General features: G+C 42.9%; 1 protein-coding gene across 3 annotated transcripts in view; it reads left to right on the forward strand.

The window, feature by feature from the left end:
• FGD5 (FYVE, RhoGEF and PH domain containing 5) overlaps positions 1–23,303 on the forward strand; it is an 89,314-nt gene that overhangs the window by 38,039 nt on the left and 27,972 nt on the right. For 2 of the 3 annotated variants that reach the window (XM_061362505.1, XM_061362507.1), the window contains exons 4-9: positions 5,196–5,254; positions 5,363–5,393; positions 15,318–15,469; positions 17,419–17,575; positions 19,759–19,846; positions 22,366–22,416. In XM_061362505.1, the coding sequence (XP_061218489.1) occupies positions 5,196–5,254; positions 5,363–5,393; positions 15,318–15,469; positions 17,419–17,575; positions 19,759–19,846; positions 22,366–22,416 (538 nt within the window). The remainder of the gene's footprint in view (positions 1–5,195; positions 5,255–5,362; positions 5,394–15,317; positions 15,470–17,418; positions 17,576–19,758; positions 19,847–22,365; positions 22,417–23,303) is intronic. The other variant, XM_061362506.1, reaches the window with a different exon arrangement.

Here is a 23,303-nt window from a genome sequence, read left to right on the forward strand (position 1 = left end):
TACAAAGCACTAGGGAATTAATTAATACAAATTCTAGGACAAGTAATACAGCCATAGCTGGAAGATAAAGACATTTCTTTCATTCAGAACGCAGTTCTGTCTGCCAGTCAAATGTATGTGAGATCTGAAAGTAGAGTTTAGTCTAAACCCAGCACTGTGTTACAAGGGACTGTATGCAGACAGCACATGAGAGATGTGACCTTAGCTGGTGGCAAAATGTGAAAGTCTGTAGTGAGGCAAATAGCACGGAACCAGAGCAAAATGGCATAAAAAATTCAGACCAGAATTCAGACCAGATGTGGCTGGGGTTTTGCCACTGAAAGCCCAAAGCATTCTGGCTAGTCAGTTAGGACATAGGTCTAATATAGCTAATCCTATCCAGACTGGCATGAAGGGGAACTTCATACAGAAAGGATCCCTAATGTTGCACTTGTGAGAAGGCAGCATGTGAGGTAGGATGCTTCACCCTTCTCCCAGATAGCAAGCTAACAGGCAGTGGACAAAAAGGGGGGCAACAACCCAGTATGGCAGATGGAGGGGACCTGTGCACAGAACAGGGAACATGAAGCCTATCCACAAAAAATCTCACCACGAGCAGGGCAGCTACTGACTCACGGCAGCAGTACATCAGCTGCCTTTGCTGCTCCTTATCCATTTCCAGTGGGTGGGCTCAGTTTCCAGACTCCATTAATCATTCTGTTTTGCAAACCTTTAACCTTTACATATTAAAATACACACACACACACAAAAGAAATGTGCTGGAGCTGGGAATGACAGATTTGTGTGCCTTGAGGAAGCACCTGATTCAGATGTATTTCAAGAGACAGCTCTTGATTTATACAGCCTGGGAGACAGGAGATGTGAACAGCTTTTCCTTCTCTCTCGCTGATTCGCAGAGCCAGCCTGAAAATGTCACTTGTTCTTGTAATGCCTCAGTTTGCTGTTGGCACTGCTGTGACATCACTGTGAGCTGCTACATAGTTCATAATAATTACAAAAGGGGCATTATGAAGTCACTCAGCTCAGAGGCTGCAGCTTGGAAACTGCTGTAGCCCCTGTGACAGTAATGCTCTTGTGCTGGGTACCATCCAGCTACAATGCATCTACCCTGAGGAATCTGTGAAGTAAGACACACACATAGGAAAAGGCTCAGAGAGATGCAGTTCGTCCATGTCAGCATGGCAAGAGAGTGGCACACACAAGAATGGAGCTGCTGTCTTGATTAGTTACCCTGCTTCTGAAACACAAAACTCAGGTTACTCCCTAAGTGCTCCAGATGAGTGGCTTGCACAGTACTAATGCTCCAGTTCCAGTGTTCTGTGACCTACTTGTGCTGCTGTTAGTCCACACAAACGGATTTGCCTCAGGCCCACAGTTTTTAAAGCTGGATCAGGAAGCCAATCTGGTTCTGATCAAGGTCCTGCAAACAGCTGGGCTCAGAGGGGAGTGTCTGGCACCATCACCAAAGTACCATCTAATCAAAGCACAGCCTGGTAGGGCCTACATCAGATGCCTTGGCATTGTTCAGGACAAAGCCAGAGCATATGAATGACTCAGTACGGTGACATCATCCCTACATTAATGGGATCACTACCACACAGAGAGGGAATCCTGCACTAGTTCAGTGCCACATCAGCACGCTCAACATGGGCCATTAGCCATCTTTCTCCACTGCTCACTACTTGTGCCTTCTCAGCCAGTACATTTGTTCTATCAGAAGGCACAAAAGGGACATGGAACCTGAAGTTTCTCAGTTTGAACTTCTTAAGACTAGTACTTCAGCTGTGCTCACACATGTGCTCTGTAAACAGCTGCAGCCTTTTTGGTCTTTATTGTTCTAAACAAAATCTTTCTGATGGTGGTGTTCTTCATTAAACACTGGGAATCACAAGCTGTTGGAGAAGGAGAAACTATGAGCAAATCATAAGTCATCTTCAGGTCTCAGTATTCCATCAGTAAACTTAGTATCTGTTTGGAGGAGGGCTGTAGGGCTTAGTTTTGTCAGCCACTGGAGAGATGATTGCACAGTATTACCTTTGCTTTGCAAGTTATGCCGATCAGCTGAGCTGTAGCAAGCTGCTAACCTGGTTAAAGTGCTTTGTGTTTGCAGCCTTGCTGGCACCATCATATTTTTCAGAGTGGAGAGAGCAGGGAGATACTTCAGTTATATATTGCAATTTCATGTTGTGTATCGCAAGCATTATATTAAGCATTTGGTTTTGGGAAGGGTGGAGTGATAAGGCTCTGGGATGAGGAGACTCAGTGAAGCGGAAAGCCAAGGGTCCCCACATGGCTGCATGGCGTCCATCTGCTAAGCAGAGGCATGCAGTGAGGACTGGAGTGCAGCTTCTGAAGTAGGAGCTGGGATGGGAGCAGGCTGCAGGGAGCAAGGGTTACTAAAAAGCTTGGCAGTATTACAGTAATCACTTGGACTTTATTTCAGAAACCTGGTGCTTGAGGGCCTGGCACCCCCTCTGTCCCCTATTCCCAGAAGTCTGTCTCCGGACACTGTCGTCAATCTCGGAGTTCATTTCCTGGTTAAACAAACAGCAATTAAGTAACACAAGACAGGCAACGCCTAGAGACACTGTCTCAAACTCGCCCTAGACAGGCCTGTGACACTGGGGTCCCTGTGTTCTGGCTCTTGGCTAAGACATGTTAATCACAGGAGGAATTGCAGAGTGTGACAATGTGTGTATGCAAGGGGAAAATAGGCCTGGCTTCCTGGGGAAATGCTCTCTGCTTCCTGGCACTGCTTGTCCAGAGAGGACGAGTTGGGCACCAGCATTGGGCCAGGTGACCCCAAAAGATACACACCCGCTTTCATTTTCATCTGATCTGTTCTTCCTGCATAGAGGAAATGGGAGAGAATAGAACTTGGTGCCTTTAGTGTGTTCCTGCAGTAGCTGGGACAACCAGGAGAAGCACATCATTACCATCTTCAAGAGGTGCTCACAAGTGGAACCAGGGGGAAGGGGGCAATCAAGTATTTGCTCCCAGAAAGAAAATTAAACTAAGGAAAACATCTTTCTAGTGCATTCTATTAAACTGTAGTGTCATTCTGCAAAAGTAAGGGAACTCAAAGCATGCTTTTTGGCACCCATAAGGTAAAAGACACAAAGCACTAGGGAACATACCCTCAGACTCCTGGTGCTAAAGGAGAGATGGATTAGACATCTGAGACTATTAATATAGTTCATTCTCTGTATTTTGCTTTACCCTTGCAGTCTTCATTTGCCTCCCAGTAAAAGTACACAGAAATAGACTAAAGATGAAAGAAAAGTCACTGTGACCCTGCTTGTTATCTGTACATGAAGCCTCGTTGATTTAGCTCATCATCACTGGTGTTCAAGAACTTTTTCACTTGTATTCACTACTGATTGGATTGTAATCCTCCTTGGGGGTCCACCGCCACCAGCATGAAAACTCACAAAGCAGCAAGGGACCGTTAGCCTCCTCACAGAAACAGAGACCCTTCCTTTGCTCATGTGTGCAGTCAATACTGACATCTATTTGCAACATGCTTTGACTGGTCCTTAGTTCCTCTGAAGTAAGCAGTGGTCAATCCACCTGTTGGTGCTTCAGTTCCTCACTTTTGTATGAATACCTAAAGTTACTAAAACTGGAAGGATCTTTCAAATGTAACTTCTGTTCTATCACGTATTCCTCTTAATTTATGGATGTTGGGCAATGAAATTGCTTTATGTCGCAGCTGACTTTGCTACTGGATTTTTTACACTCCAAGTATTCACATGACTGTATTTCAGCTTCCAGCAGCACTTCAGGAAATGTTTCACTCTTTCCTACACTTTTTGCAGCTTCTTGCAGGCAGAATGAACCATAAACTTCAAAAAGGGAAAAAAAATCCTGAAATCCAGAAGCTGATCCCTCTGTAGATATGAAAGGCATTCACCAGGATGATGTAATGGGACTTTGAGCAACTCAGATACATATATTGTGTGCCACAACACCTGCATCCCTAGGGAATGCTAATGAGAAGGCGGGACAGAGAGTAAAAAGTCTATAATGCATTCATCTTGAACTGGCTTAGACATTTCTCATTGCTCAGATCTGCTACGTAAATTTGGGGTTGGGGTCCTATCAGTACTTTTTATGAGGGCTTCCAATCAAGCTTCATGTTCTCTGACCCCTCCAGACCCCTTATGCAGAATTTGTGGAAGAAATATAGCCACAAACTTCCCACCTGACTTATACCAAGGTACTGCACCATATCTCAGCAAGTCCCAGTCTCTCCTGAGTAGGCTTTCAGAAGCAGGATCTGTAAGCAATAGGCTTCCAGCGTACCTGGTCTGGCAAACAATGTCATGCACTCTTGCTGTTGAGCTCATCTCCCCCGAGTCCACTTCAAGTCACTTGAGGGTTGATTTTCTTTACTACCACTAGACCACTCTTTCAGTTTGTTACTTAAACACTGCTAAGTAAGTCAAACTTTTCCCAGTAGATTCTTTTCAGTAATTATTCCCATGCTTTGGTCATTTCTTAACATAAGGTTGAGTCATGAAATAGGAGCAAAATACTCCAATTAAATGCTAGCACCTCAGAGCCCTACACTTTGCTTCTGTCAGTTTTCTGTGTCTTCCAAGATGCCTACCAATGAAGTAGATGCTGCTGAGATTTCAAACAATGTTGTCTGCTGGAGTACAGAACTCTTTGCTTTCTGGAAATATCTATGGCCATTTAGCTTAGACGCTTTGTGTAGCATGCAATAAAGCCCTTTGTGCTATTTGCTTCCACATATCTCACAGCAGTGAGAACAGTTTGGAATACGACCAAGAACTCCCTTTTCCATGTAGCTAAGAGTTCTAAACACACAGTACGAGCCTCAACAGCCATGAAGCTAACCTGTTCAAAGCTAAGCACTTTCTGCCTCTCTGACAAATTATGGACCTGTAAAAATCATCAGAAAATTTCTCTCCTTCTTCAATAAGAACATGCTTTTCAAACTCGGTGTCTGCCTGAGCAGCTGGTATATCATACTATATTGCTAGAATTTGAATTGTGGAAACACCCTGTCATGGAAAGGACTCCAGGATGCCAGGCACTGAACAACAAAGAATAAAAGCCTGGTTGCTATTTTTACTGAAGGAATATGTCAGTTCAAAGTGCTTTCCAACACTGCTTTGCTTCTTGAAACAAGACATCTCTAACTGTCTCTGTTTTTTTGCTGTTGACAGAAAGAAGGCCAGTCCAGAGCTTACCTCATTGCCCAGGAGCTGATGTCTTCCGAAAAAGCGTGAGTGAACTGTTACAAACCTACCTGTTCTCCTAAAGCTGAAGCTATTCAATCCACCCTTCAGCAGTGGTCTGACAGTAATTAATAAAGGTTTGTCTCTTTCCCCAGATATGTGGAGATGCTCCAGCTGTTATGTACGGTAAGGAAACAATTTTAATCACTGAAACCTAATTGCCCTTCTGGTTAGCTGCAATTTAGAAGACATAAAAGCATTGAAGGGGCTAAGATGAGCTTGAGGAGGAATGTCTTAATGTGAACCATTGCAAAGGAATATGTCTGCCACTAATCTGCTCTTGCTACAGATCCTCAAATCTAGTGTTCGTCATTCACAGAAGAGTGTTGGCCAGCAGTGCTTGCTGGGCCTCTGAGACTCATGTAAGATGCAGAATAAGCCTAGTGCACAGGAGATGGTGATAAATAGGGATGAACCCAGTGTCTTCAGAAAGACAGGAGCACAGCTATGAAGCATGGGGATTTGGTTTGAATTGATTCTGTTTGCTTCCTTTAAGCTTCTTTTTTTCTGATAATGCAATATCAGTATTATCAAGTGTGTCCTGGATATGCTCACTCTCACGCAAGTGGTCACTATGGGCAAAATACAGACTCTGGTGTCAGAAACTCATGAAGGAGCACACACCTAGAATCACTTGCTCCTGACAGAGAGCTCTTGCATGGTATAAACCTACTGGTGGCTTTGTCCCAGAAGACTTTGTGTCCCTTTAACAGAACTGCCACTGCTTTCCCTGGAGACTGGTACACAGCTTAGGTAGCCTTGCTCTCAATATCTTTCTTGGCTGTTAGCTGCAAGCAGTAGGGAATAACATGCACCACACAAAGCATGCCCGCTGCTGCTTGGAAAGAAATTCCCTGAGAAAGCAAAAAGTACCCCCCAGTTTTCTTTGGAGGACACCTCAAACCCTAGCAGTGGGCAGGAATGCTGATGGGGAGAAAAGGGATGTATTGCATTATTTGACACTACTGTACATTGTTTGACACCACTGTACATTGTTTGACACCAGCAAAGATATAGTTATAGTTATTCACTCTCCCCTGGGCAAAGTCCTTTTGGATTTCCAAAAGTATAATTGAGGAAAAAAAAACAAGGAGAAAACCATCTGCCAGCTTCTGAATCAAACCAGAAGAGAAATACACACACAGGAAATTACCATGCACAGAGAGTATTAGCCACTCTGCATCTTCCTTAGATGCATCTGATTAAAATATGCTTAATGTATTTAATGTTCCATTTCCAAGTGCATTTGTACTTTGGTACATTATGGACAGCATGTAAATTCAGGGCTGAACTAGAGTGTGTCTACAGTGCACAATATTTAGCGGAGGTGTCTAGGAAAGTCCTCTCCTTTGCATTCTATCCTAGCATTTCTCATATACGTCTAGGAGATAAAACTGTCTCACTAACATGGCCTGAAAAATCCTCAATATAGACCCAAATCTGGCTGCACACCCTTCCAGCTGCTGTAGCACGGTATTCTCAGGCTGCCTTGCCTATGCTGTTGCTAGGCCAGGAAAGGGATGCTTCAGGAGTTTTCCAGTCCCTTCAGGACTTACTCTGCCATTTCCTCTTTCCTCTGGTAAAACCCTGTGTGGTGAATTTGGCTCTGAGGCTACATGTGTAAATGAGTAATTTATACATTTTTACAATAATTCTATTTTCTGCCTGTAGAAAACATTTGAAAGGAACGGGAAATGTCATTTTGGCACTCTTTTCCAAGTTGACAACATTAACATGGAACAGGGGTTCTGGTTTATATCTGTGCTAGATTTTTCTGGTTTTAAAACACTTATGGATGCAAGTGTTGGACTCCAGCTGGACGGACTCCAAACTGTTGGTAATCCCTAATAGAAGGAATCTTCATAAAAATTGCAGCTCATAGATTAGTCAGGGAAAACCTCTGCTTGACGGCTAAATTTATCTGCCTCAGTGCTCTGGAGTTGGCTCAAGCTACCAGGGAATGAAAACATAGATTTTTCCTGGCTTGATTCAAAAATGTGACTACTGCCTGCTCTCCTGTTGGGGAACTCAGACACTTTGAGCATCAATGTGTTTACTACAGAAAATAAGTGTCATTACCTAGAGCATGGCCGGCCAGTCCTGTAATTGAAGTGTTGAGGCATGAGGGAAATTTGCTCTGGTTTAATCATACTTAATCATTAGGTTTGCATCAGCTGATTAATTTATCAGAGAAAAGATACCAGTAATAGCACTCCTATACCTGAGAAAGTTCTATTTCTGCCAGTCATCAATTTTATTTGGAAGCATTTGTTTGGATTTTATATATGTTTCAGTCCTGTAGCAGAATTTTTCACTGAATCCTATTTTGCTGGGATTTGTTTCCCTGCCTGCCCATCCCACTGGTGCAGAGGGATCTCATGAATGTTTTGCATATGCTCATGATTTCATTAATTATAAAAGTCAGAGCACCAAAAGAGGAGTTAGAATTTCAAATTAAAATAAGAGATAGAGCTAAACTAAACCCTTGAGTGGTTTGCAAAGTTAAGCCACTTCTAAGTTGTGAAATGTCAAAATCACTGTAACCATACACTCTTCCCTTTCCCTGTCCCAATTCTCATTGTCTCAAGTTAGAAACTTCAGAAAGATCTGCATTAATTTGAGGATGAAATTTTGGGTGCATAATTCTGATTAATGATTTTCTTATGCAGTGGAAAAGTATCCTTCTTGCCCCAGCACACACTCCTTTAGGGTTCCTGGAGGGCTTTTTCAGCATACTCAATAAGCAATTTTCTCAAATAAGATTTGTTACTATGAGCTGGCTTTCAAAGTAGTGAGGAGGTATGAATTGCACCTGGGTTGGAGACTGGGAGGAAAGAGCAACAGCCAGTCTGTTTTCACACTACTGCTAGTTCAGACACTCCTTAGTTTAGAAGAGATCAAAAATCTTTATGGCAACAGGATCAGAGGGTTCATGTCTGTGTAGAAAGCCACAGTCCTACACTGTTACCTTTTACACCCCAACTGCTGTTGCATCTTTATATTCAGCTGTTGGCCAGTGCATTACTCCAGAAATCTAGAGAAACCATTACCAATTTTATGTCAAAGTCCTTCAGACTATAGGGGTATTACTGCCTAGCTGAGGCTTTTCAATTCTATCATAGTGCAAAAAGTTACAACGAATCAATTGCTCCTTTTTTGCATATTTGAATAGCCTTAGGAATAGTCACATCAGTAAAAACCTGTGCTTTGCTGTGCACTGGCTGTTGACACAGGTCCCACTGGCAGATGTCACAAGCAACCACAGTGACCACAGAGTCACCAAACTGCCTTCAAGGTACAACACCCCATTCATGGCCAGTTAGGACCAAAGGCTTCCTCAACAGCATAGCTCAGCTCAAGCAAACATTTCTTTCTGTTTCTCATCACCAAGTTTCTCAAGAGAACAGTTTCTAGATGCTCATAGTCAAGTCTCAAGTCTCATCTTTTATAAACCTACATGCTGGTAAGAAAGGCACAGAACTACACCACTGCTTTCAGAAATGAAAATAAAAGGCTTTTCTTAAGCCTGCAGCAAAAGCAGTTTCCCATCTAATTCCCAGGCTTGGCTGGAGCTGCTATTCATTCAATGTAACAGAGTCTGTTTGCCCTTTCAGTGGAGACTTTAATAAATTGATTGATTGCCAGAACGATGACATTTCCATACACCCACTCTGCTATTGAACTGAAAGAGTGGAAACATTGTGTTAGCTCACAAACCCAGCATCAGTTGGTGTGGTTGTAGTGATAATAATCCAAAGGGTTAGCTGTTATTTGCACTAGTCAGAGGTAATGTGATTCTCTGAAGCAGGGAGTTTAGAACTCGTTCTGGACTGAGCAGATGGGACTGTCAGGGCCTTGCAGTTCAAGTCCCTGATGTCTTGGTACTCACTATTTAGTTTTCAAAAATTGATTAGCCTTTGCATTTTCTTCAGGATCATTTAATCCTCAGACTTTGTCATCTTTTCTCCCATTTTTCTTCCCCAGTAATGCAGGCTTCACTTGTCAGTTCTTTCTTAGTGCCTGCTCCTAAACAAAAATGTTTGCAAGTTGCTTTCTCAGCCTAATGTTTCACACATCACCTCTGAGAACCAAGAGTTAGGTGTATTTGCTTCCCTTCAGCCAGTCTGACCTCACTAGAAGTACACAAATCAAACTGTGGATCCTGATGCCTCAGGATCCCAGTCAGTACAGGATCAATCATTTGCTTGATAGTGTACTGTTTACATTTATTTTGTCTTTGGCTGTTGTACATAGAATCACAATTTTTGCACATAAACCCCTTTGAAGTAATTTTTACTTCACTCCAAGGCATTTAGTGAATTAAGGTACCTAAAAGGACAGTTCTGCACTGAAAAAACCACCAGCCCCAAAACCTCCCAGTTCAAAGAAAGTTGATCCTGTTTCCTGGTTTGCATTTTCCTCATAACAATGGGCCACAATTCTTAGAAACACCAAGATCCAGATTTACTCTTCTTCAGCATTTGAAGATATAGATAAAAGTATGATATGAATCAATATAACATGTGCTGGTTCCCCAGCCTTTGGAGCAGCTTGGGATCCAATCTTGCGCTGGACTGAAAAATATACCTTAGGAAATAAAAAAGAACCAATCATCTTAGTGCTCAAGTCCCTAACCCAAAGTTACCTAAATGCAGATTACCATGAAGTCAGGCTCGCTGGTTAAATGCTGTACTTTCACAAATCTTGTGGGCAGCACATCCTTAAGAACAAAAAATAAACATCTAATTTAGGAGCCACTATTACACGTTAGACAAAACAGAACTCCATCTTTCAGATTATTTACACTTGCAGGGAATGACTGCCTGAGCCTTTTTTGCTACTGTGAATTTCTTGGATGATGTTCAAAGTTCTGCTGGACCAATCAAGTCATTACTTTCCTAATGAAGTGCTTTAGTGCCTGGAGCACACAAATAAGGGGTAGCTGGCTGTTAGACCCTCTGAAGCTCTTATCAAAGCCTAAAGACACACTGCTACAAGAGAATAGCCTGCCCTCACTTACAGTAGGCTGGGGTTTTGTCCTATTTTATTTATTCATTGTTGTCTCCATCAGCAGTGGGAAAATAGCTCTGTATTGGCCAGGCAGCTTCTGCATTGGGAATGCTGAGCCAAAATAGCCTTCAGATAATCTGCATATCTCTTAAAAGGAGAGGGAAGACACCCTAGCACATTTGGCATCAGGGAAATTCCCTGTAACAAGCCCCACTGATACAGTATCTGCAATGCATACTCTACACCTGCCAGTTCTAAAACTCATTTGCAGTGTTTTGGGTGAATCTGTGTATTTGTCTGCCTGTGCGTGTGTGCTGAGGTCAGGGTTCCTGACCCACATTGTGCCCTGCAATGGCAGGATAAGAGACTAATTGTGTCTACTGCGATAGTATTTTCTGCTGTTCGTCTGGCATCATTTCTGCTGAGCTCAGCAATGAGAGATTTGGGAAGATCACTGCTCAGTACAGATCAGGGGTCGCTCACTCTGCTACATGAGATGTGCCACTTTCTAATTCAGGGGTTCCACTCTGACTTTATCAGGAGAGAGGCTGCTGGCCCTAATGAAGATACCTCCAAGAACCACCCATGAGTCAGACTTGGCTCACAGCATACTCTACAGCACCTCATTCCTGCAGTCAGCTTCAAGATGGAGACTCTTCTTGCCCTTTGAACTCTTCACCATCCCCTCAGGTGTAATGCATAGATGTCCAAGAGAGCCCTGGATCCTTGCAATATGCAGTATCTGTTGAATCCACCTTCATTTTAGAAGTGAAAGTTAAAGCCTGCACCATTTTACACGACCAGTGGAGATTTTAGTCAAATAAAGTTCGGGCTGCAGTAAGATTTCCTCTTGTCCTCCCTGACCCACTCACAGAGGCTCAAATATGCTTGCTTCACAACATTACCAGTTCATTAAAATGTCAGTGTGACTCAGGAAGCAATTACAGTTCCAGATATACATGCAAAATGGTTTTTGGACGTAGGCTTCGTTATTTACTGAAGGGTATGGAAGTACAGATGCCAAGGGGGAGTTGTGTGCACAAGGTAAATGGTGTGTACAGACCTGATGTCTGCAGCTGAAGAAGTGCCAACATCCCCACCTGGGGACTGAGGCAGGAAAATGGCCACAACTTTCCACTAATGCATCTGCTCTGCACATGCCTTTTATGTGTGTGTGTGTATATATATATATATATATATAGGCATATAGATATGGGCAGTTTTTTCTCCTGTGTAAACTACGCACCTGATGCAGTGGTTTAGCTGACAAAAGATTAGTTTTCACTCTTTTCACTAGGGTCCTGCAAGGTTAAATATTTTTAGGCTAACAAAGGCTAACTGGCAGCAGGGCTGAAATGCAGAAAGGACCACAATACATACAGAATGTATCCATCCTGCAAAATGGCTGTTGATGTGCATACAGGATTGCAACAACTGAATTTTGCAGCTGGACTCAAAAGCATATTCAGCCCTGTTACTGGAGAGATTTAATACACAGCCTCACTGTTTCTGTATCTGCTCGTAACATCTGGGAAGCAAAACCCAGGACTAACTTTGTCCCATGAACTACCCCTTTTGCCTTTGTATTAGAATATCAAATTTCACACTGATGTTGAATCTCAGGCATGTTAGGGATTTGGCCATTGGATGCCTGTAAAGGGCTTATGTATGGGTGTCTAAAATGTAATGAAAAGTTTTATGCTTCAAAAATGCATTTTTATACCACAGTTTCAAACCTTCAGTGTCACTCAGCTTGAGTTATGCTTTCACATGCACACACAAACTGGTGTATGTAGACTGGTGCAGGTGTAGACATAGGAGAGGAGTCAGATCATAGGCTCATATACCCTTGGATGAGGCTGAGCTCTGTGACCACCATGACAGAGCCTTGAACTGAACAGCTTCAATTCATGCTGCTGTTCTAAACAAGTTTTGACCTAGCAAGGAATGATACAGACCCAGTGTTTGGTACCTTCTGTGTTTGGATGTGTGGCTTGGGTGACAGACTTGAGGACTTTCAGGTACCATGACTGATTACAGTTAATGAGATTGCAAAAGCACTTTGCATTTGATTTATGGCTTCCCAGGCACTCAGCATTTTCAATAGTGACACCATTCTTATTTTTTTTAATGGACATTTATAACGATTCCTGTCATGCTGCAGGGTGTTGGTAATCATTAGGAAGCTGGCTATCCAGGCAAGTGGAATGAAATCATTTGTCTGAGAATTAACTATAGTGAAAGGCACAAGCAAGTAATGACTAATTCAATTCACTGAGATGCTGTGGGAAAGGAGCGTTAATCTTGTTGCTCAGCTATGGTAGGAAGTGGACAGATTCAGAGCTGTTCCATGTTCATTTGGAAAAAATTGCATTTCTGTAACATAATAGGTTACCTAAGCACATGAGTAGTGAACTTAGTACATCTATTCACTTCTCCAGGCACAATAAGCTGTAAGCCCCCTTTGGATTCTTTCCCTTTCCCCAGTCTTGATTAATTGTGATAACTGAGGACTTTGAAAGGTTGCAGATTCCTTTGACTTAGGAAAAGCATCCAGAAGATGAATTGACTGGCTTGGGTGGAAAGCCTCTGGAGTGTACACTGGCTGAAGCAGGTAGTTGGATAGGCTCACTCACACACCAGAAATAGCACAACACTGGGTTTATTTATGGTACTGGGGCAGGATACATGGAAATCAGACCCAGATAATTAGGAAACAGATTATGCTTTCAGAAATGTTTATGATCTTGTTTTACCCAGTATATAGCTATTCAAAACCAAAATTGTCACCATGATCTTTCTTTTAAACCTAGTTCTAGTGGCTCTCAGCAAAAAAATGCTTCCTCTCTTGTTGTTGCTAAAAACCCACAGGGCATGCGTGACTTTCCTTTGGCTAGTATCTATCAGATTTTCCAGTCATTCTGGGTCATAGTGAGCCACTGTGTACATTGCTGTTGACAGTGTTACAACAGAAAAGCCAGGACTGAATCTGAGGAGACTAAAAACTGCTCTTGCCTGGAGTCAGTTCCTACTGGTAAGGTGAGAGAAATGTTGAAGATCTTTGTCCAGAACCTCTCCTGCTCCAGACAGAACCTTTCAGCCTGACCACAGTCGTACCAACCAGACCCCAAGCCCACTGAAATCAATATAGCTACCTTGACTTAATCAAACTAAAGTGGACCAACTAATGTAAGATATGGATCACCAGTGAATCATACTCTGTTGAGTTGCTCATGCCTGTAACATCAGCAAGTTTCATGGAAATAATTTCCTTCAGACTCCTCTTTAATTACTCCACATATAATACTTTACTAGACAGAAGGAAAAGTCATGAGAAATGCCATGGTAAATCCCAGTATGGCCCAGAGAACTTTGTAAGATTGTCCCTAAAAGTTCAGGGAACAGAATCTGACTTTTTGGCAATAGTTTTCATGATCACTAGATCCTGACAGAGGAAGATAATCAACCTATCCCATCATGGTTCAGGGCCAGATGAAAGCAGCTTAGCAACTTTCAATGAGCTGTGCAACCTTAGAAGTTTTGTTTTTATCAAGCCCCTGCTTCCTGTCACAGCACATGTGGCCACATCACAGTGGGGTAGAGGCCAGGAAATGGTCTCTGGGTGGAACAATCCAGCTGCCATTTCTATTACCTCATGAAGCAGCATCACCTCAGTGGCTGTTAAAGCAGCTGCATTTTTTCTCTTCTGATTAATTGGCTCCTATGGACTCACAGAGAGTGTTTTAATGTATCTTTGAAAAACCATTGGTTTGAATGATAATGCACTGTTTGCAGAGTAGCACGTGGAAAAACACATTCAAAACATGGATCTGGCCAGACAGGTCATACACTAAAGCTTTCCCTCACTCTAGTTCTGGGGCTGAAGCAGAGCTCAGTGTGAACCTGCTGGAAGAACAGCTCCTGGTGTGATGGCCTTGGGCTGACAGGATGCAACCACGGCTTTAACACCAGCTCTGCTGTGACTAGATGCTCGTCAGGAGCTTTCGACCCTTACAGTTAATGTGGCCTCTCCACTGAGCTGCTGTTTTGGTTATTTACTAGTTTTCACTCTCACATCTTTTTTCCTAATGCTGTGCGATAAAAACTCTGTACACTTCAGAGCTTGCTGGAATGCAGAAAAAGTTTGGAAAAGGCACTCACGGAATCTGTTTCTAAGCAGTCGTATATGAATGCCTGGTTTCTGCTCTCATCACAAACTGGGATGTACTTGTTTTGCATGGAAAGTATTTGCTGGCTGTTGATGGTATGATTTTCTAATGCCTGGTGCCTAATACAAATTAGCACTGCAGTTTCAGATGGTGGCCTTATTCCTCACTTCTGAGTCAAAGCTGCAGAAATATCTATGCACTCTTCAACAGCTGCCCTATTATGTATCGAACTGGCTACATTTTAATACAGAGGAAATTACACCTGTGCCCACATAAGCTATAAATCACTTCAGGATCAAAACCATTTCAAAGATGAGGAAAAAATGCCTAAGTTAGGTTTCATGGGAAAAACTATTTGTTCCATAGCTTAAATTCATAGCTTCTTCCTGTCTTTAAGTTCAGATTTGGAGACAAGAGTTGCAAATCTTAGACAAGACATGTTTTTCATGTCAAGCTGTTGGACCCAATGAAGTGACAGGAGAATCTCATCCTTTTTTTAAAAACCTCATGTTTCTGGTTAAGAAGCACTATAAAAATGAGACCAATTACACCCAGAAAAGCAGGGGGAAAAAAAGGCAGAGCAACAAAAAGATACCAAACTCATTGTACGCATAAAGGTCTGATGGCTTGGTCAGCTGCAATGTTCAAATTTGGGTTGACAGCATCATGGAGTTCAGCTGAAAATGTGAATGAACTGATGGATGGAAGAAAACATATGCTGTGATATTCTTGCTATACTGAGCCCACTCTATCACTATTGCTGTCATATCTTTTAGTTTCTAGAAAGCATAGATTAGGAGTCAAGAAATTGTAATGGTAATTTCAGAGAAGAAACTTGAAGTCTGCCTAATTTCTGTATTGTTGTTCACAGGATTTCTATGAACGTATCTTGAAAGTGCTTGAAGGAGAAGATGAAAATGAACAGGAAGAAGTTAAACTCAAGCAGGGCTTAAGTGAACTCCCTGAAATCTACGAATTACACCAAGACATCCTGGGAGAACTGGAAGAAAGAGTCCTTAAATGGTAAGTATGCAATGGCATAGTTTGATGGCCTTAACATACCCTCTGCAGCATGTGGGTGAACTCACCAGTGTTCCCTTGACTCTGCTAGCAGGGAAGCTGGGCCTCCAGCAGAGGTGAAAAGAGTAGAACCGGAACTACTCTGGCAGATTTTGCATGCAGGTAGGAAGGCAGTAAATGTAGATGCTGCCAGGCTAAGAAACCAAATACTGAAACATTTACGCAGCACCCAGCCCATGGCTCTTAAACAGCCAGTGTGAGGACAGCCTGCATATGTATCGTCCTCTGATGCCAGTTCATGGTCATCACCAAGTGGCTTCACACTCATGGCCTGAAGGTCAGAGACTCGTACTGTGGGAGGCAGGAACAGCAGACACAAGAATTGATCGTAAAGAAGATCATCTGCTTACAGAAATCTGCACAGCAACTGTGAAGCTCTCAGCAAAGGGCACCCCTTGTCCCCGGCACCAAGGCTCTGCATGGGCTAGGCTTCCAAGCCAAATAGACACCGCCAGCCTGCTAAGGGCCTCCACCTAAACCAAACATCCTTACAGGGCCAAGTTTTTCCATGAGAGAGTAAGACCATGCCTAGGACAGACAAAGCTCCAAAACTCATTCAGTTAAGGAGACCTGTGACTTAAGCCAGGCCAACAGGCCCCAACCTATCAAACTGGTGGAATGTCTAAGATAAATTACATCTGCAGACCCAAGCTGAGTAAACTTACATCAGCCAGCACAGCCCCTGGCCTGGCCTGAGCAACTGTGGCTCTGACAGCTTATGATCGACACACCTCCAGCCCCACACCTCCTGGTTCCTGGACCCTGGGAGACAGTGATCACTGAGAATGGCTGACCTTACCCCAGCATTGCCACTGAGCAGTTAAGGAAGTCCATTAGGTCACGAGAACTTTTCAGTAACAATCCTAAATGTAAGGTACAGCCCTGCACTTTCAAGTCAAAGCACACAAGGACAGAAAAGGTTAAAAGAACTGTATATTGGTTCATGTCCACCTAGGGGCCATTACAAATGTCAGAAAGACTTGAAAAATTTCATCAATGGTTTCTGAGTTATACCCTTATAACACAAACAGAAGTGGTGTTTTCCAGCTGGGATCTAAAATGACTTGTGTCCTAAAGAAGTCACAGCCCTACTTCAGCAGTATGCTCCCTGTTCCCTAAGATAAAAGAGAGACAACTGGAAATGCCCAAAGATTCTATCCAGAACTACTCTGTGGCAGTGGGGAAAACAGAAGGCTGCATTGCAAATGCTGCCAACACAACAGCATGACATATGGCACGGGGCTGTGCTCATACAGGTTCCCAGGCCACCACCACCCCTGAACCTTGCAGTAAGACCTCCCCTGTGCCTGTGCTCCCCCAGATACTCCGTTGCTCTGACATCCCCAGAAAATTGTGCTCCTCTCTAACCTATGATGTCTCTTTTGCAAGCTCAGATTTTGTCTAGTTCTCTCCTTGTACATGGTTCATAAACATTTCAACACTTTGCAACCCGGTGCTGAAACAGGTGATGGTGGGATAGTGCTGACAGGGGGCAATGAAGGAGAGCCAAGGGTATGATACTACAGCTGAAGGTGTTATATTATTCTTCACAAGCTGTGCTCAAAGCATTGCAGCACCTGGAAGGTCTGTTTAGAGAAGTGGAAGCTGTGTCTAGAGAGGAGACATTCTACCCACTATGTGACACATGGTGCTGCTGTGGCAAAGGCCCAGTCCAAGGCTCAGCCCCTTATGGTGCCCATTCTATAGCCACCCATTTTGTTGCCCAGTATGTCAGCAAAGCACTCCCTTTTTCCTGCCATTTAGCCTAAGTTTTAGCAGCACAATGCCTTTAGCCATTGTGGGTCTGACAGTGAGAAAGAAGTAACAGCTCTTCTTTACTTTTTATGTACATATTTACTCATTTGATGGTTATTTTCTTTCTGTGGCCCTAGGGAGGAACACCAGAAAGTTGCTGATGTTTTCCTCTCCAGAAAATCAAGGCTGAATCATCACACAGCATACATTATGCAGTTTGATAGGAATTTGGCTTTGCTGGATGAAACCTGTGTTAAATGTTCCCAACTGGCTGCCATAATTCAGGAGTTTGAGGTAAGGCTCCCATGGTTTTTTACCTGCACTCATGGATGGTTGTGCCACAGGGCTTACTCAAAGATATTTTTTTCTGCAGTACACCAGTGTTCACACTGAGAATAGGGAATAGCTCTCTTCACACACTCCTGTGCTAAAAGTGAGACGTTCACATGCGCATGATGTGTTTGTGTGTCTGCTGCCCACACAGCCGTGTCTGTGCATAGAGAATGTATGTTTGTGAATCTACAGTTCTGAGTATATTTTGTGAAATATATGCACATAGTGGAGTAGTTTCTAGGTCATATATTAACTTAGTAAGGTCTTTGAGGATGTGTTAGAGTTAATATTATTACAATTTCTTTATATTTCCTATGCTTTCACTGCATTTTCCATCCTTTCTTTTGTAGTCTAGCCAGGTTGAAGTTAGGGTTAGCCTGTATAGGTGCTTGGCTGCTGGCAGTGATCAACCCACATCTTTACAATTGCACTCCTCTGCATTTTAAATGCATGCTAACTGCTTCCTCTGTTTACAGAGGATGCTGTGACAGGCAATACTGAACTGCACAGCAAGACACAAACTCCACTGGCCAGTCACATACAGGATTCTTTTCATCTGCACTCCCTGAATGATCTGTAACCTCTAGTCCTATAACCTCTGGCCCTGTAGGAAGAAACACACATTTTTCAGTTGTGTTAACTCAGTCATCCGTGCTGAATAACTGAAAAACACCATCAAGATACATGTTACAAAATCCATGATTCCTGATTACATTTAAAGTACTGGCAATGTAACCACTTCACGTAACTTCAAAAGCATAAACCCATATGTGGATGGAAAGCTCAGCTGGGCTACAGTGACTCTATGCAGCTGAAATGGCTAAAAGCTATGCTGCTTTATTGTTGTCTATAAACCCTGTTTCTTTTTATCTGGTAAAAAAAGCAACAATGTTTACTTCAGTGGCAGAGCGGCTGTAGGGATAAATTAGTGATCAGACCTTAAAGGTTATTTATAACGCCAGCTCTGTGAGGCGTGGATTGTGTTTTTCTCTGCAGCACATGTAAAATATTAAAGATAACAATTAATTCCAAAAGACATTTGGAAGCTAGCACTTACAGACACCTTCAGGCACCACAATGATTTCCGGTTATCAGCGGAGCGGAGCTCTGAAGGCTTACACTGCTCTGAACAAGAACTTGGCAAATAGAGGCTCTCTACTGAGAGCCTGTGCTCACAGCATCCCTCCCAGCCACACACCTAACTCTTAACCTTGAGAATTAGCTTTTATTTCTAAGAAAGGAGATGAGGCTTTTCCTAGGATGAGATCAGCAGGATTTAGCTCTAGAATCAGTGGGCTCTGTCACTTCTTGCCCTCTTGCACACATGAATGCACACACAAATGGGGGGGGGGAGAGGGCATGTCTCAAGACTTTCCTATTGCATTTTTCTAAAGCATGACCACCATCAGATTTCCAGTCTAACACAAGAGAATTTAGGGCCTCATCCTTTTTTTTGCTGGCACCTCTGACCTGAGTATGGGGGACTGGGAATGCTTAGCAAAACCCTGAATGCACATTTGTTGAGATTAGCCAGCCAGTTAGAGGAGTAATACAATAAGATACAACATCTCTTCTGCCTTGGAAAATGCTGTCTCTTGCTTACTGGGCCTGATATGTGGCAACAGTAAAGGTAAAGAAAAAAAATGCTACTTCTTTTCCACGTGTGTGTTAAAGCAGATCACAACCTGTATTATTTCTTGTAAACATTCTCTGCATATTGAGTTCCAACTTAATCACAGGGAGATGCTTTGCTGTATTTTGCTCAATTCTATGTCTTGAAATAAGGCTGAAGAAGACTTCCAGTCCAAAAAAGGCATGATGACAAGCTTCATTAGGATCTGATACCTCTGTCTTCAAATGCTATCCTAAAATCTTTACCCAACCTTTACTTTCTAAATGATATTTGGTTTCCTCCCATTTCTGTCTGAGTCCAAACTATTTGTGAATAATGCCATATGAAATAAGGTGTTTACAGGACTTCTTTATAGTCACAAAGCAACCTGGGTAAACTAGAATGGTTCAGCGGAATTTGTATATGCAACTGGTAGTAAATTTTCACAGTACACATCAGGTGGAAATGACAGTTTGCTGCTGAGCTCAGACATCCCTGATCTTGTGTTTCCTTTTCCTTCCATTGAGGACAGCAGAACTCTGGTGGCGGCCCTCAGAGTGTGAAACACCAGCTTTTGAAAGTGGTGCAGCGTGTCTTCCAGTATCGTGTGCTGCTCACAGGTCAGTAAATTCACTCTCAAAGGCACTCAGTTGAAACCCTCCCATGATATTCTGTACCTCCACTGTGCCACGAGTTGATGCCAAGACATCTAAAATATGGCTGAAGCAGTGTGGGATTTCCTGGGAACATCAATATGCTTAATACAGGATTCAGGAAATGTCAGGGAGCCTGGGAAGGAGCACGCACTTCTTCAGCACAACCATGCTGAAAGGTCACACAAAACTGTAAAGTCAGGTGATTTCAGCCATTCCTTCTTGTCTTTTTTCTCCTGTGAATTAGGAGACACAGAGTTCAGCCTCACTGCCAGCAAATGGCTTTGATGTTATTTGTCAAGGGCAATTATCGGAGACAGTAGGGGACAGCAGTCCCCAGCAAGGGATCTCTGCACTGCATCCTGGATGACAGTGGCAAGCACCATCTCTTTCTACTCCATCAACAAAGCAGTTGTGTCCAGTATTGCACCCTAAGTCCTATGTGCAGTACACCTAATGCTAGTGATGAATTTAAGTCAAAATCCCAGTCCAATTTCTCCACACTGTAGTAAGCAGAGATCCAAACCTACATTAAGAGGACATTTACAGATCTTAGATTTACACTAACACCCTTTACATTCAGGACCATCCCTATCACTCCCACCTGGAGTCTCTCTGAGGAGGCTGTGTTCCCTTTGGTGGCTTGTTCTCTGCAAGCCACAGCAAATCTAGCAAGTCTGAGCCTGTGAGAGGAGCCAGCTTTCTGAAGCAGGATGTGGGCCTTAGAAAGAACTGTGAAGTTTAGGTGTGTGACTAATGAACATGTCTTGGGGAAAGCAACTGAAATGTAACAATGAGTCTCAGTGTTGTTATGTGATTTAGTCAGGTCAGAGCCCAAAAGAGCAAGGATTTGTAGACATAAACATGAAGAAATGCTTTGGGAGTATGTACATGTGTGGGTGAAGACGAGTTATGCGTGGGACAGTAAAAAGGAAGCCATAAACCCTGCCCAGACTCAGCAGCCAATGAAGGGCAGAGCATATTAGAAAGGATTCCTATAAATGCAGCAGAACAAAGTGACCATATGAAATTTTTACTCACAGCAGATTAGCAGCAGTTTCATCTTGCTCCAGATGCTTTCATCAAGGATACAACTCATTATTCACAGCTGCTTTTGTTTTGTTTTAGTACAAGCAATACAAATGAACACTGAATGTCAATAGCAGGACTTTTGTTCTGTCTGACTTGTTCCCTCCCTGGCCGTGTCTCTATTGAAGCCCTTCTCCAGACAGTACCTCACAGGCTCACAACAGACTTATAGTGGATTTAGCACAGGCACCCGAATACTGCACCTATAAAAAAGGACTTGACATGTCTCTGTCAGAAACAGCTCCACTGTGCTCCATTTTCTCTGCCCATCTCTGTGGTCCAACACAGGTTTGCTTGCAAACATCAAGCACGGTATTTTGTGAGGGAGCTGGAAGGGCTTCAGTGCAGCTCCATTGATTGGATTCCATCTATGTTTGAAGCAACTTCAGCTCCTCTTTTTCCCTGGTACTGGCACTAACTGGGAAAATGAAAGCTTTTGTATGTAGTAAGGTCTGCTGGAGTTACGATATTCCAGGAAAGAGGTTTACTGCTTCAATTCTTCACCTCAGGAAACCAAGCCCCTCTTTGCCTCCTAGGACAGAGTGGGTCTGAAACCACAGTCCTTCAGATTCTCTAGACAACATAAAAAATTTCAAATGTGCAAGTATGTTCATGTGTCCATAACAGTTTCTACCAGAGAAGGAAGGGTATTTTATGAGGATATTGGTTGCCAATTACTGCACTTCAGCCAAGAGGAGTTGCCCACTCAGTTAAACGTCCATGGCCAAGGACAGAGCTCACAGCTGTCAAAAGGAATGCTAAATATTGCCTGGTAACATCACACAACCCCTTCCTGCCTGCCTGAGTAGAGGCAGATGCTTTCCTGAATAGCATGTAAAAGCCAGGTAGATTTCAGGATGCCAGGGGGGACACAGCACTAGAAAGTCTATGGATAGGATATTCAAGGGAATATGGATATGGCATATGGATAGGATATTCAAGGGAATGGCTATCCATGCACAGCACTATTCTCAGCACAGAGGCCCAGTGCTTGAATGCAGAATTTAGGAGCCTGGATTCACCATCTGCTTCTGGCAGGAGGGTGCTTGTTCCTCAAGAATTCACCAGTACTTGTGAAGGTGGGAGGATGGAGGTTGGACCCCTAATCTTTCCTTGCTGAAGCAGCCGTGGTCAGCTATTTGTAAAGTCAGCTCAGAAGCAAATAGATGAGAAGAAAAGGCTGCTTTGGATGGGGCATGAAGGAACTTGGTCTAATGGAAGGTGTCCCTGCCCGTGGCAGGGTACTGGAAGTGCAGGAGCTTTAAGGAACCTTCAACCCAAACCAGTCTCAGATTCCATAATTAAGATAGATTATGTTTTAGCTAATAACAATATAAATTATGTGGATCAGTATTCTGATTACTGGATATCTGTGTGTGTTTGATTATTTTCTACAGATTACTTGAATAATCTTTGCCCTGATTCTACAGAGTATGAAGCCACACAAGGTAAAAAGACATGAGTAGAGCAAGTATTCTGCTTTGCTAACTCTGCTTCTAAAGAGGTATAGGATCTTTACTGGCAGTATATGGAAGAGGATATTTTTAAGATTTTGTGTTAATACATTAGCTATAAAATCTGTAAGAACTGATCACTAATTCAGACAAATTATTTAGAGCAAGAACCCCATCCTTTTTTCATTGAAACCTGGGCTTCCTGTGGTTTTGGCATAATGAACTTGTACAAGAAATAATCATCTGCTCAAGCATAGTGCAGATGTAGTTCAGTAGTAGCTTAGTCATTGGGGAAATCCTGGTCCTTTTTGGCTCCATCTGTATTTGGCCTGGTCATTGTAAAGTCAACTGGGATGGTTCCACCTGGTTGGTTGTGGTATGCCTGCTGTGAGAAACCCAGGAGGTTTTAATTGTGTATCTGTATTCTGATTTCTTAAGCCTAAGTGAACTTGAAAGGCATTGCATAAAAATCAGTTCTGCACAATCAAGAACAACTCCAGATGTTCAGCTGTTAACACCATCCTTTCCATACGTAAGAGGGATAAAATAGAAGTCTGTTACTCCCACTGAAGTCAAAGTAAGGTTTAGCTGTGGCCTCATTGGGGGTATTTTCCAGGCTGGAGTAAACAGGAATAACATCGTACTAATGAAACCAGCTCACCTGTGTTACACTGAGTATAAATCCAAACCAACTCACACTAATGAGGTCTGTGGCTCAGGTCAGTCTTTCCTGCCCAAGAGTCGTCTCATGCACGATTTAGGGCCCTGGTCAATGATGGTGGGACTACACCCACACTAGTAGTTTAAACAAGGCCAGGGCAGATGCTCAAGCCCTATGGCCAAAATTGCCTATGTTGTTTGTGGTTATCAAACAATGGTGA

Source organism: Neopsephotus bourkii, unplaced genomic scaffold (genome assembly GCF_033783945.1).
Source record: "Neopsephotus bourkii isolate Nb327-2 ecotype Australia unplaced genomic scaffold, CSIRO-AGI_Nbou_v1 NB_1120, whole genome shotgun sequence".
In the NCBI taxonomy this organism is placed as follows: Eukaryota; Metazoa; Chordata; class Aves; order Psittaciformes; family Psittacidae; genus Neopsephotus; species Neopsephotus bourkii.